Below are 15,188 nucleotides of genomic sequence, written 5' to 3' on the forward strand. Positions count from 1 at the left end.
GGTGGTCGAACATTTCTTCGCGGTAGTACATCATATTTCTGAAGGGGGTACGAAATATTTAATTCTAGAAGGAAGCAGCGAACGAAGGGTTGGAAGAGCACGATCGAGTCTCCCTTATTTATTTATACGATCATTCAACGCTTCCGCGTAATGCGCCATGGGAATTTCTATTCTTGTATTTTCCTCGCCGCGTAAAAAGGGAAATTCTTTCTTTACATCGAAACATTGTGTTTTTCTTTCACCATTTTATTTTTATTTTTATGCATCCATGCCTACGTATCGATCCATATGTTAATTTCTATATTATTTCCTTTTTATGTGAAGAAAGAAAGACGAGGGAAAACACTTGGTGGGGAGCAGAGGCATTTGCAGAAATGTGTGCATTGTTCAACGAGCATTTTGAGACCGAGAACCGTGGGAATTAAATCATACTTACATTTCGTTTCATTTGCTAGGTTTTCAAAACTTGGGAAAAATATAAGAATGAGAATATTCAAAATACGTGATCGAGGGTGAGCTTTATTTCTTGTACCCTAAACTGCAGTTACAACGACTGGTTTTTTTTTGTATTTTATTCACATCAGTTACTGGCTTTGAAAAATACTGTTAATCGTTCACTCGAGATTATTCAATTCCAGCTGTGTCGAATTAATTGTGGCAATCGTTACTGTCGGAGGAATATGAAACAGATTACAGATATTGATCAATCATCGCATTGAACACTGATAAGTAAGAGACCGAAGTTTTGAAAAATTGTGTAAAAGTCGTTTTTTTCATTGGAAACAATTTACCACCGGTCAAATAAACGGTGGTGTGCGATAATATCATAAGAAAATACACATCTCTCGCCATACTGTTTGGCAGCGATTGCCAATTACTCTCGTAAATTGATCGGCTAACATGTTCGATTTCGTCGCTCAGGTCTTCGCTGATGCAGGCGTAGATAAATGTTTGCGCGAGAGTATACGTTATTACCACAAAATGGGGAATGGCATTGTACTTTTCGTTTTTTTTTATAGATATCAGGAATTGGATGCCTGTAAATGTTCAGAATGATTAGAGGTTTGTTAAGAAAATCAGTGAAGTTAAATTGCCTAAGGGCGTTCGTTAAGATTTCGTAAAAATTCATCAAACTCAAGGAGTATTTAGATTATGAAAAATAGCGTCATCAATAAACGAAACCGTGGTTACTGTTAAGTGTGAAAAATATGCACCTGCGGCATTGAAGAGAATGAGATTAGTGAAAACAAGAAAAAACATAATGATGTTTTGTGAAGTCTCGATAGATTTGGTAAGCACCAAGAGACGTTGTTGTCTGTCAACGAGGAAACCAAATTCGCACTTCGTTTTCTCCTCACTCTGAACTTTTTCGAAGCTGGCGAATCGATTTTTGAGGATTTGAAATTGGCCGCAAAGATGATACGTGATCGTCATGAAAAAGCAGTCAGATCCTACGTTCGTACCAACGCAAATGACAGATTGAAGCAAATTATTGATATTTAGTAAGTTGCGAAAAGTTGGAGAGACGTTGCTGGATATAAAAATCGTAGGAAATAGAAATCTTTGTTTCGTCACATTCATTGTTGTTTCCATTTGTAGTTCCTCATCCCAGGTCGTTACTTCCACGATGATATCTTGATCAAAGAAATATTTCCTCAAAAAGTACATCCCGACTGACATTCCTCCAATAGTTAGATACGATTTTATTGCCATCTCATAAATTTTTTTATATTTTCGTGTTATCGAATCAACTTGAGTCGCTTCCGTTGATGACCAATCTTCGATAGCTGACTCGATATTTGATCGTAAATAATCTCGCTTTATAAAGTAGAATATCAATTTCATGAGTGATGTGAAAGCAAAGGCTATTGTCAGTAACGTGTCCACACTGCGTTCCCCAAAATCATAATTAAAGTACAATTCGTATATACCGCCGCTCGTCATCAAAATCTGCAAAAATTTCCAAACCATTTTATCATCAAGCCTTCATCGTAGCTAAGCAGCAATTGTTAAAATAGTATTGTTTAAATACTATTTTATCTTCATTTTGTATGAAATTCTTGTAAAGTGTCGATGTTCAGATGCCTTGAACACGCCCACAACTATTTCTACATCTACTAAAATTCTCATATAGACCCTAAATCTATAACAACTGCACGGAGAAAACGGATTCGATTTGTGTAGTAAAAAAATTTTTCAAGAATGTTCAAACTATTTAGGCACCGATTACAACATAGCAATTTTTTAATTTTTCACTTTTTAGTCACGTGAATTACAAACAGCTCTGTGCGGACAGCAATAAAAAGTAATGCACAAGAAAACTATTTTTCGTTATGTTTCCAAGTGTATCATAGTTGTCTCTTTACGAAAGAAAAACCTCAAATGCTTCCATTCTCGCTTTTTTGTTAAGCTTATAATGTCAAAATTTTTAGAAACGTTCCTCAACTTCTTAAGATGTCAAATAACGTAGACAACTCAAGAAGACAACTCTGCTTCTCATTTAACTACTTTCAAACCATAAAATCAAAAAGGAAATTTGTTGAATTTGTTCAATTTCCATAGTAAAATTTATACTAGAATGTTGGGGGGTTGAGATAACTAAGGAAGAGGGAGGAGTCCCGTTATCATGGCTCTTCATTCAATTTTGAAATTTTTCGACACCATTTACGATTAGAAAACTCTCTCAACGAACGCAGGATGGTAGAAAAGTCTGCTGGCGCAGGGCTCTTTTCGTAATTGGTCAAACTTTGTCGAAAATTGTATCATTCAGATTTACAGGTCACGGTTGCGAGCTACCGACTGACCCATTCCCATGAGAAGCAGAGTTGTTTGCGAGTAGCATTTCACAACGGAACTAATTAGCCTGACGTTTCGTTCTTTTTGTTTTGTTTTAGTAAAAATGGGATTTGTCACTTTACGGTTCTAAAACATGAAACTGCTACCATTCAATGAACGTCTTGTCATTATACGATAAAAGTTATTCCAGTGGGGAATGAATATTACTCACCATCTCGAAGGACGATACAAGCCAAATGGTTCTAAGGAGCAAAGTGTTTTCATGAAGCGGCCATAAACCGAATCCCGAAGTCAACATGACATAAATTCCCACCGTTTTAGAAGCTTCTAAATGGATCCTATCGAAAGGGAACATCTCGAATTGTTCGTCGAGAAAGGACAAGCTTCAATTGCTAATTTTTGGGAGACTCGTCTCGTTACACGTCGAAGTTTTTGTAGTAATTCGATGAATATTTCAATGCGAAAGCACACATCTTTTGCAATGTCTTTTTCTTCTTCCAGACCTTAGATCGAAAATTTCACGTCGGTGCTGTGTGTTTGGCAACGGGGCCGGTGATAATTATACGTAATAGCTCTTGTCTTCACTTTCGGTAGACTTGTACCTAATTTTAATACATTACCATTATTATATCTATATACAGACAATAAACAATTTGAACTGATAAAGCATTGATGGTGTTCGTAGCATTCACGAATAATGGTAGTGTGAGTTGCCTACCAATTGATCATTCTTGTAGACCTCAAAACGTAACATAAAATTCCACGTATTGTTAAACCGACTTTGGATAATTAGACGTACAAATATGGGACGTAATTTCATTGGCCAGGCCAAGAAAACAAACAACTTTCATCGTATAGAAGACGTTCGGTATCTCAAAAGTGTGTAAAAATCTTGCAGTGCAAATTGATTGAAAAAACTTCGAACAGTAAAAACTTTACCTATTTTTTTAACCCTTACTAGTTACACCTCAAGTTTCTGACGTAATAGTCACACGGGGTCCAAAGTACCCCACTCACTTTGGGGGACGATAAATAATTGAAAAACTGTAAAAAAAATAAAATAACAATACTGCAATGTATTTTGAATCTTTAAGAAACGACCATAACGATTTTATTCTATTCGTGTTATTTTTGATATTAAAAAAAAATGTCAAAGAAAAGAATGCAGGAAAAATGACTTTTTTCACAAAAATTGATGTAGAAATCGTAATTTTCAATTTAAAAAAATATCAACTCGTTCTATAAACCTGAGAAATCACGCCTTCAGATAGTATTAGTTAAATTTGTCACACTGGGGTGGATCGATCCCCAGATCTTCGCACGGTCTGACTTGATCGACTACCAAAACTAAACTAACGGGCCCTTTCAAATAATAACGATGAGGCTCTCTTCCCGAAGGTTCGAACTATCGACCGAGGGCGCTACAAGTCCCATTTTCTCGAAATTTCTATTTGGTATCGTCAGTCGAAAAACGGCTGGGGTCCAATGTACCCCGTGTGACTATTAAGGGTTAAGATTGGATAGCAGTAAATAATTGCTGACAGTTCAGCAACCAATCTTATGCGAAAATAAAATAGGATTTGAATTTCAATACTAGTAAGTTGGAGCAAGAAATGTCTTATGGATTGTCTTTCCATAAATTCAGCCAGCGTTATTTCAGACTATTGGGATCTGCCCGATTAGCTATCATTCCCAAGGAGATATTTGCAGAAGGGATAGAAACGAGGACGATGTTTTCAAAACTTGCATAGTAGTGGCAGGTGTCACATGGAACAATTTTTTAGCCGTTAATGGCGGCGGTACGTTTGATCTCGTTATCATGAAAATCATATCTTTGCCTAAATAATGCGGAGGATCATGCCACGGTTCTTCGTAAACCCATTAGTTAACCTCTTCACATTGTTTTTTCAAATCTACGCTTACGCAGGCATAAAAAAAATCATAATGTATAAATAATTATTGTGATACTGTTTGCAAAGCCAGCGACATCCCCTTTTTTAAGGACATTAGAGCCTCAATGCCTGAAAAGAAAAACAAATTGGTTTCGTTAACAATTTTTTCATTAACTTCAAATGAAAATTTGTTGACAGGAACGCCCTTGCTGAAATGAATAAGAGGGTTCATGCAACGTAGATCTCGACTCCGATTCCCAGCTACGCGTGAGAAAAATATCCCCTTTTCGGACTCCACCTTCAAAGGTTCATATCCAAACTTCGCTGATATCCGTGTGCGGTTGTTCTCTCCTCAGTAGTTTCCGTGGATTGTTCCCATGGCACTCCGTCTTATACAGACTGTGCTATTGCATCGCAGCTGAGAAGATGTTCATATGGGAGCTTCTGGTGGTCGTGTTTGAGGAGACTTCCACGGGCACCCCACCTAATCCTACAACAATAGCTTCAAGATTGTCATGAAGTGCAGTAAAACTATCCACTGTTCTTTTACTCTTTTTTTAAATGGTTACAAAAGAAATTCTGAAAGTAGAGTTGCTAGGCTCGTTGGATATGGAGACGGTCAGGAACAATCAGAAATATTTCGCCGGATGTCAACTCTACATTGGGCAACTCGACTCGTGCCAAGTGTGCAAGCGCGCCAAACCTCCATCGGGGTGAGTTCCAATCGTGGCAACTCGACATTCCTTTGACTGATATACACGCTCGTATTTTTCGTTGACTGTACTTTTCGCACCGAAACGCTCGTATGTGACGAAAATCTTTGGAGCGTGTCAATCTTTCCACATGTACCAGCTGGCCGCTTCGTCAGTTCTTTAGTTTATCGACAAATTTCCAATAGAATCACTTCTTTTATGATATTTTGCCATTTAATAATGCTACGAACCAACGTTCATGACAATCATAACAGATCTCTCTGTAGTCTTTGAAATGATAATTCTTCATTGTATGGCGATAAGTATTCCAACTTCACAACTGCTCAGCTTCTTGGAACAATCCGAAAAAAACATTCATCTCAATATTCCTGGTATTTTGTTACGGTTTCTCAAAAATAAATGTTTTTTTTTCTTTTTCCAAAGAATAGCCTTCAATACTTCCATTATCATTAATTCCTGTCCAGATGTCAGCCCTTTAAAAAATTTTCTAGGGGTCGGTCATCGCATCATACAAAAATTACCATGACAGGTTTTTGTAGGGAATCGAATACTTTATAAAAAATATCTCGATAGTTGATTTTGAATTTTTGCAATTTTTCCAACGAAACTGTCAGTTCTCTCATAAAGCATGGCAGGAATTTTTTTCGAAACTATATTATTCTCGTGGAAAATTATCTCATGGGAAAATTTAGATTTAACAAACCCAAAGAAGCCCAAAGAAACGGAATTTGATCTATCCTAAAAAAACTGAAATAAACCCAAACACAAACAAGCCCAAGAAAACAGGATTCTATCTAACCCAAAAAATTCAAACTCAAATCCAAACAAGCTCAAACAAACCCAAACCCATGCAGGCTCAAACAAAATTAAACTGAACAAACTCAACCCCAAACAAAAAAAAATACAAACAAGTTCGAACACACAAGCCCGAACAAGCCCAAAACAATCATTAGGCAAATCAGACTGTACAATAATGTTATGCCTCGGGACTTCAAGGTGGTATAATTTCATGCATTTTTTCATCGTATCGTTTGAACGAATAAAGACACTGCTTGAGAGATATGTTGAACGATATCGGCTTCTCATGGCATGTCTGATTCCTCGTTCGCAGACCTTTTTGTTAGGGCTTGTTCGGATATATTTGGACTTCTCTGGGCTATTTTGAACTTGTTTGGGCTTGTTTCAATATCTTCGGGTTTGTTTCAGTTTGTTTAGGATCGTTTGGGTTTGGGTTTGTTAAACCTAAATTTTCCCATAAGATAATTTGTCATAAGAATAACATGAATTCGAAAAAAATTCCTGCGATGTTTTATGACAAGAGTGACAGCTTCGTTGGAAAAGTAGCAAAAGTTCAAAATCTACTACCGAGTGGAGTGACTGAATAACTTTCTGAAGAGCAGATTTGTCACAAAATGACAAGAGATCTTTTTTATAAAGTGTTCGATTCCCTACGAAAAGCTCTTTTCTAATGAACTGAAGCCGGTCATGCACGTAGCGTGCATGGGTTTACCGGCGTTTGGTCTACCTGCGTATACAAGCGTGCCTACGCAGGTTAACCGGAATGTGTATGGCGACAGATCCGTGCAGATCTTTTGACCTGCGCAGGCGACCGGAGCAAAATCGAAAATCAATTTTTTCGGGTCTGACCATGCGGTGGACCTGAGCGTGTGTGGATGTCTTTCGGTGCCTCATACACGTTACGACGTCAGGTTGACCGGTACAGGCACAACTGCACATAGACAAAACTGTCAGGTATACCGTAGCGCGTATCTCCGGCTTAACACTGTATCTCATTTGTACGAAGCTTAAATGTAACATTCTCTAATAAATTTTGATGTTCTCATAATCCTCCTATAATTCGAATAAGATTTCCATAGAGGAAAGTTGGTTTGGAATTTGGTGTTTACGTTCTTACTTAGGTAACTCTTCTTTGCCCTCTGAGCGAGCATCGTCCTTAAGGAGGGTGGCTACACTCGTCAAAATGATAAGAAATTGATCAAATTTGGTGATAATGTTCTTCAACATCAAGTGCGAAGAAACCATTTTTTTCAAAATTTTCTTCTGCTTAGTTATCGAGTAATTACGCATTAAAGCAGATTTCTTATGCCCGGAATGTGTACCTATATATATATGGAAACGCTATGCTTATACACTTGAACTTTAGTGATCAATTACTCGATAACTGTACAGAAGAAAAATCTTAAAAAATTTGTATTGTCAAATTTGGCCCTAAAGAATATGTTGACCAAATTTTATTAAATTCTTATCATTTTGAAATTTTTAATGTATTTAACATGGTTTAGCATGGCAACATTGTATCGTCGGTAGCCACCCTCCTTAACTCCTGCCCTACTTCGATATCACTGCAAGTTACTGTGACTTCTACCTGTAAGTAAAGTCTATCGTGTAACTAGTAGTACTAATAGTGAATATCGGAAGGCGTCCTCTGTTTCACATTTACAAAAGGCAAAGGAAACTTGCAGGAAACACCACCGATATAGCCTCAAGTTTTTTTCCTCACACGATTAGAACTGTCCGCGCGGAAAGCATCCAGAGCCGAATAGCGAACGCCATTCAATCACAGTGAGGTTTTCGAGCAGCAACTTATGAAGGTAGAATTCGAATCACCGAGAAACGCAATATAAATACTTGTAAGAAAGTTCAATTGCTCATTCGTATTTTGCCCGAAGTCGAACTTGAGATCCATGGCGTGCAAATCTAAAACTTCGTCCTTTGAATCATTCGCCTTCACTAGGGAACTAGATTTTGTAACTTTAAAAGATTGCTGAAAAATATATATTAAAGGATGTCTTGATAAATCTGTCCCTAAATATTTTTTCTGTACAGCGATTTTTCCACGAGCGAATATACGATAAAAAAAAAATGAAACTTTTAACAGGAACTAGAATTTGTCCACACAGGGTCGACTACTATTAAGATGATGGATCAATCGGTAATCACACCTCGAATTTTTGAAATTGAAACTCTTTGACATCGTTCGTCCGATTAAAATAATAAAAATGTCATCGTACGTAGCACGATCGCAAAAATCCGATGACATTTTTTTTTTCGATCAGACGAACGATGTGGAAAAAATTCCTTTTCAAAATTTGCAGCTATCTCTCTCGCACTCACGGTTGTGATTACCGACTGATCCATCATCTTAAGGCCACAAAACTAATACTCGTCTTGGAAAAGCCGACTTCAGTTTTTTTTATTTGAAATCGTGGACCGCGTGGAGGCTTCCTTTGGAATTTTTTTTATGTGGTCGTTTTTCCATGCAATGATCTTCGCATGAAGTTCAACTCAAAAAGATGGAATCCTTCAAAGTCAAAATGCACGGAGTCGATTACTCAAAAAAGTGAAGTAGTACGAATGATTTTGGTTTTCATTTTGTTGTAAAAACTGGCCGATTAAGGAAGTTGAGGCATTATAATGAAAATGATGTCATCGCTTTTAAACCGAGTGCATCTTATAAAGTGAAGTGTAAAAAAAAATCAGTTAAATTTTCAGACAGTTTAGGAGCGTCGTTGCTGAGAAAAATCAATAACAATTTGAGCCAAATAACATGTAATCTTATGGAAGTCAAGACACATTCAGTGATATCTCCGTTAAAAATTATGCTAAAAATATGAAATTTTTTGGGCAATATGAACGAGGCTTGCTGAATAATGTCAATTTTTTTCAGATTTATTAGGAGATTTGCTGAGATTATATTAATAATAATCTGTTTCCCGTGCAGTTTTTTGAGGCTAGGATCGTCACCGTTCGTGTTTTCGACTGAGCTTTCACCAGTTTTTCGTCTTTTTTTCCCCAACTTTTCTTTAAAGTGTATGCAACATTGCCAAACTGGAAACTGGCCTAACTTTTGAAAGGTACAGGTCATAACTTTTGAATAAAAAAATGACTGTACAGCCTCAACTTCCTTAAGTTTATTTGGACGAATGATTCGATACTTGAAAAAATTTTGAATGTTGGAGGATATTTAACAGCGTCTTGACTCGCATTTTCTTCGTGTGTAAAATAATAAAAAATACTAAACATAAATTTTGCTCCCCTACAATGCTGATGAACGCGCAGACTCGTAAACATTTGTACAAAGATAATACTGTTGTACACTATTTCAAGAAGATCGGTGAGTTGCACAAGCTTCAAATGAGCGTGTTGAACGCTCTTTCGTTGAAAAATACGAATTTTTTAATGTTGCGTGCGCCCAACACCAGGCACTTGAGGGTAAAATCAGAAAAATTTATGAATTAATTTAGCACCTAACACCGTAAATACATCGTAGTATCAGTTTCCATTTGAAAGGATGTAAGGTTTGGAATATGAAAAACAAACGTGTACTCACTTTTTTTTTGCGATAACTAAAGCACGTTTTCACTCAACGCAAACTCTTTTGAGTTGCAAGCGTTTTTATCGGTTTAAACTTGAAAAATATTTTGGTACCAACGAAATGTCGAATGTTGGTGAAAAAATAATTGCAGCGTTGAAAACGAAAGGTTCGAACACACAAACAATGAGTAAAACCCCTTCGTGCTTTTAGTAGATTCTGTGTGTTTAAAACCCACGAATTTATGTCGGCAGAGATTGATTGGTGTTGTTGAAAATCCAAGGATACCATCGTCAACACTTCCGTATGATTAAAAATTTATTATTTCGACAACCCGCAGAATGGTAGGCCCACCAGTAAAGAGGTTGAAGGGGGACGAATTATTTGAAACTTTGAAAATAAAATGAAATATTTTAAAAAATTACCATTTTAATGGAGCGACACGTATTTTCACATGAAAAGTTACTTGATCAAGTGGCCATAAACCAAGGAAACCGAATACAGTGGCAAATACTTTGGTGGCATCGGAGTTCCGGATTGTTGGGGCCATGCTTAAGGGTGAGAGGGTTCCTAGCCTGACCTCAAACCTCTTTTTGCTTCCTCTCCAAAGAAGAGTTTTGATTGCTGAGCAATTCACCAACAGCTCGGTAATGCACCCGGAAGCATACCGTTTTTTTCTACATCCATGCATCACTCTCGAGCACCGATCAACCCTTATCGACATTCATTCGTTATTCAATACTGCAACAACCCCTTAATTTTCTGCATCAGATGTGACGAAATAAAAATGTACCCGCATGCGCACAAAATCCTCATATTTTATTTACGATAAAAGGTCTATCAAACATGCACATAATTCCAAGGAAATGCCTGTTTTATTTGTTCCCTCGCGTCTTTCTTGATCGACGATTCTAAGACTGTAATTTTTTTCTTCAAGAATCCGAGTTGTCAGTGTGGACGTCGCTCAACTGCAAGAAGTGCATCGGCGCTGTTGGAACAACAAACAATCGTATTTGTTTGCATGAATGAGAAACTTTGAATTTAGCGATGTAACAGTCGATTTTTGCCTACATTCGTGAATACAGATTCGTTACCCGAGCGCTAATGTCAAGTTGAGCTCCATCACGGTTTGTACATTTTTCTTTGAAATTTACGGTAGTCGGTGACGAAAAAAAACAATTGAAGGGAAATAGCACGACAGGGAATGATTTAAAAAATTGAGCTAATTTTTCGAGCTATCAGAGGACGAGAGGAAATCCTTTTTTTAATTCTCAATTTCTGAGTGGACTTGTCCACATTTCATGGTAACCTGGACAGAGCATTCATTAGTTTTCTGCCTCCTTTATTCTTGTATCATAATTCTCAAAACAGAAAGATACGAGGCAGAAGTTTTCAGAACATCCATAAAAGTGGCGTGTGTCATGCTGAAGAATTTTCCAGCTGACAATTGCAGCGGTACGTTCGATCGCATCATAACGAAGATCAAATTTTTAGACAAGTGATTCGGTAACTCGTACCACGAACTCCCATAAAGTGATGTTATTATGTCATCACCTTGGCACTGCAAATTTTCACCCACGTAGCTGTACATGAACGTTTGTAAAAGCATGAATTGTATAACTACGACATTCTTTATTGCTCCGACGTAATTGTCTTCTTCCAGGGTCATGAGAAAAGAGAAACCTGTAAACCGAAGAAAAATATGTTTGAAATTTTTTTTTCAAAACGTTACGATAAAAATAATTTCATGCGATTATTCTCATTGTCGTGATTGCAAGTCTTCATTCATCGCCAATTCTTGGGCGTTCATATATTAACCTGAGCAAAGATCCAGCGATATCAGCCTCGTACATTTGTATACTCACCGAACACAGTAATGAGCGTAACGCTGACCAGCAATTGTGTGAAGACGATGATATTATAGGCGTCTTCGAGGCCTGCTGCCAACTCCAGCAGGTGAACGTGTCTTCCTATCAACGAGTTCAACTTGATCCGACTTTCAGTCGGATTGTTTTCTTCTCCTACCGTACAAAATTTCGTCTTAAGAATCTCCAGTTGTCCGCACAGGTGAGACGTAACGGCTATGAAAAAAGCATCGCTCCCCGTGTTTACTGTGCAAGTGGCAAGGACCTGCCGATTATGTGACAAATTCATGAATCTCAATTCAAATAATTCATCTCGTGTATTCTCGGTACATCCATTTATTTTGAAAATCGTGCAATTACGTATCCGCGAAATGCAGCGGGCTAATTGGTCGTGAAATTCTGGAAAAGTCCTCAGCGATTGCTCTCTGCTGCAAGACAACCATGGGATGCGGAGAGATTACTGGACCGAAGGGCAAACCTTGGTTCGTCAAAAGAAGTATCATTTGGTCGATCGAAAGAATGCTGAGCTCGATTATTTTTTTATTCAGTAAACCAAATTATTCGAAATTCAATAAAAAATATAGTAGAACTCACGACTATTTTTTACGCCCGGACCAGACGTCGGTAATCACTCCACATTCCACCGATGCTCACGAAGAAAAAATGGCCGAGTAATTCCAACCATAGAATTTCACTTTCCAAGCACACCGCTCATCGTCGGCCTGATGTGTGAAATAAATTTTGTACGAATGACGACTTGAAAAAAATAAAATATTTACTTGCATGTACTGGATGAAGATAACAGATGGGTACACCAAGGGAGGAACATCGTTCAGTGTGCAGGTAGATGGGAAGAGAAACCTTTTCCTCAGCACCATTCGAGTGCCGTTTCCAGTGTCATTAAAGCTCGTAACATCTCCGTCGGTCTCTTTAGCCTCGATCCATCTGTCAGGTTCGGTGAAAAAAATCTTCACGGAATACAAGAACGTGGAGGCCGCAGCCGTCGAAATAAGGGCGAACGCGACGCTCTTGTAAGTGCGCTCCTGACTCGTCATTATGTTTTTAAACTCCTTCGATTCTTGAGATGACCAATCTTCGATCGCGGACACGACGCTTGGTTGCAATCTGTCGCGATATACGTGATAACAAATTAATTTCGACAGCGCGAGCACCCCCGTTGCCACGACGATCAGGTCGTCGATCATGTCCTCCGCTGTCCCGCATCGCACGCACATCTCTCGAAAGGGAATTGCAACGGTACCAAACTGTCGAATACAAATATGCAAAAAGAAATGAACCCTCCAACTCTTTGCAATAATTATGCGGGAGGAATGGGAGGATCCTTCACAATCCCATCGGATCCCCTTAATATTTTGACTTTTTACTTAAACTTCACGATGCCAGTGTGTCCGCAGGTACTCTAATGTACTCTACGTGGGTATTATTGGGACTGATGAGGAATCAAACCTCCTTAAAGTCGTTGAACGACCATTATGGTGGCAATGAACAAATGTCATTGAGTAGCGATTATGCTGTTCTCCAATTTTTATCGATCCGTGCACTCTGAGAAATATGATTCGTTTTAATTGGATAACTATTCTCGATGGGATTGAAATTTGGAATGGTGACGTGCTATAGAAGTGATGGTCGGACCAACTGGACTTATTGAAATAAAAATTGAGCAAAAACATCGATGCGCCTGATTCGGTTTTCGTCGCGAAGGAATTAATTTGTTCCCTAATAATTTGAAAGCGATCAATTTATCGAGCGTTAGTGAAAACAAAGTGATTTTTCATGTTTCACACTCAGAATTTATGCTCGAAAAATCCAGCTTCGATCGTCGATAATACCAAAGTCTCAGCTATTGAATGTGCTAATAATGATGATGATGAAGCTTCTCGTCGTTTCGATACTTTGTGTTACTTGATAGCAAATTGAGGAGATCTTAAAGAAACTTACCACTAATCCGATGCCGAGTAAGACGCGGAATGTAAGGAAGAAATTAACGGGAACGAGTGGCCAAAGACCGAAAGGCCACGTTATCGCGGCGAAAAGTGCAAAAGCTTTTCTCGCGTCTTGGCTCCAATATTTTCTATCGTAAAAATTCTCCATGTTTAACAGATTCAATAAGTTCGAACGCACTTTTTTTTATCCACTCTCATCCCTTGCTGAGACTTTCCTACCGACAAATCTGAACAGTTTGATGCCCTTAAAGGGCCACCAAAAGCGCATATTTTACTGCATGCGTCATTGCTAAGAAGGCAGATATTTCCGGCGATGTCCCCCTCGAGACGGTCATTTCACGAGCGAATCTTTCATCTGTTATTTATTCATAGCGCATCCTCCTTTTTCCCGCGCTACCACATTTTTTCGCCTTATTTCCGCGAACCTAATGCTCGCTGTGTGCATAAAATATAACCCTTTCGAGAATATTTGCATAAGGAATAACGCGAATCAATATTAATCTCACGAGCAATTGCTCACGTATTTCGAAGACTGCTCGAGCACTTGGCCAACCTTAAATTACGATCTTCGGTCGCGTTGGTCAACGAATTCTATCCTTGCTTTTTCCGTTAAAAATTCCGCGAATTTTTTCTAATTGATTTTATAATTTTACTAACAGAACGAAAATAGTCTTCCGATTTATCCAAGTTAGCGTATTAATTGTGGGATCATTTGATCATGCGACAAGTTGAGTTGTGGCGGAAGAAATTTGTTCCAGAAAATTCAACGTTCCATTGCTTACACAAGTGTTGTTGCACAATCAACCAAATTCATTGCAACTTCGTTTCATCTATTTTCGGTCTCTTTTAACCACAAAATGGACGAGTTTGTTGTACACGCTACACGGAGAGAACATTGCAATAAAAATTACTATGGTGCCGTAAGAGTAGGGCTTATATCGTAATATTTATTAATTCTTACGAACATACATAGTCATTTTTTGGGAAGCGAGAACTCGAGGAATTTACATGTGATACCAAAACGTACAAGCGCGAATGAAATTCTGCTATGTACCATAGTAAATTTCTCGACAGCACGAATGAAATTTTGCTATGTACCATAATTCATTTTCAAACATTTCGGCGGATCGGCGATACTTGTATCCGAGCTCTTGGTATTTTACTATATGCTCAACTGTAAAATAAGCAATTGAGAAATATTTATTTCGAAGCGACACGAAAATTACAACGTTTTTGGCGAAAACCTCCAAAATGGGTGACATAGAACCCCAACACTGTGGAGGCATAGTAATTCTTACTATTTTTTCTCTCCGTGTACCGATTATAATTTCATCATCAAAACGACTTAACGAAGTTCTACGCAAAAAAATAATTACCATTGTAAAGTGTCCGGAGACGCTATATTGTCTCTGAAAAAAAATTCCATACGGAAAAAATTTGATTAACAATGGAAATTTTGTAAGCACTCGGTAAGCTCATGACCAGCATGAGCGTTAGTTGCATCACGAGAATTGGATAAAACTCGCCAGGTACGTTTCGTTCGAATTTCTCCCCCTTTTTTTTTTAAAAAAAAAGTAGGATTTTGGCCTCGTAGTTTGAATGTTTTTTGACTTTTCTTTTATATA

The 15,188-nt window shown here is 38.0% G+C and overlaps 2 protein-coding genes across 2 annotated transcripts; both read right to left on the reverse strand.

Annotated features, from left to right (window-relative positions):
* Nucleotides 1–548: 548 nt before the first annotated feature.
* Nucleotides 549–3,839, reverse strand: LOC122406997 (uncharacterized). Its single transcript, XM_043412920.1, has 4 exons — nt 3,736–3,839; nt 3,008–3,398; nt 1,215–1,950; nt 549–1,037 (listed from the first exon to the last, which is right to left on the reverse strand). Exons 2-4 carry the CDS (start codon nt 3,149–3,151, stop codon nt 691–693), a joined length of 1,227 nt encoding a protein of 408 aa, XP_043268855.1. The 5' UTR covers nt 3,152–3,398; nt 3,736–3,839; the 3' UTR covers nt 549–690.
* A 6,693-nt stretch (nt 3,840–10,532) lies between these two features.
* On the reverse strand, nt 10,533–13,832 carry LOC122406996 (putative odorant receptor 71a). The gene is made up of 4 exons (XM_043412919.1): nt 13,559–13,832; nt 12,379–12,864; nt 11,600–11,864; nt 10,533–11,417 (listed from the first exon to the last, which is right to left on the reverse strand). Exons 1-4 carry the CDS (start codon nt 13,709–13,711, stop codon nt 11,077–11,079), a joined length of 1,245 nt encoding a protein of 414 aa, XP_043268854.1. The 5' UTR covers nt 13,712–13,832; the 3' UTR covers nt 10,533–11,076.
* Nucleotides 13,833–15,188: the final 1,356 nt, after the last annotated feature.

This window comes from Venturia canescens, chromosome 2 (genome assembly GCF_019457755.1).
Source record: "Venturia canescens isolate UGA chromosome 2, ASM1945775v1, whole genome shotgun sequence".
NCBI lineage: Eukaryota > Metazoa > Arthropoda > Insecta > Hymenoptera > Ichneumonidae > Venturia > Venturia canescens.

Bases quoted from the DNA above. Each gene is read 5' to 3' on its own strand.
- LOC122406997 (XM_043412920.1), bottom strand. From the start codon at position 3,151: ATGTTCCCTTTCGATAGGATCCATTTAGAAGCTTCTAAAACGGTGGGA. The intron at 1,951-3,007 runs GTGAGTAATATT...AAATTTTTGCAG, and splicing joins TTGTATCGTCCTTCGAGATG to ATTTTGATGACGAGCGGCGG. The intron at 1,038-1,214 runs GTGCATATTTTT...GAACATTTACAG, and splicing joins CATTCTCTTCAATGCCGCAG to GCATCCAATTCCTGATATCT.
- LOC122406996 (XM_043412919.1), bottom strand. From the start codon at position 13,711: ATGGAGAATTTTTACGATAGAAAATATTGGAGCCAAGACGCGAGAAAA. The intron at 11,865-12,378 runs GTAAATATTTTA...CATAATCGGCAG, and splicing joins TCTTCATCCAGTACATGCAA to GTCCTTGCCACTTGCACAGT. The intron at 11,418-11,599 runs GTGAGTATACAA...TTCGGTTTACAG, and splicing joins TACGCTCATTACTGTGTTCG to GTTTCTCTTTTCTCATGACC.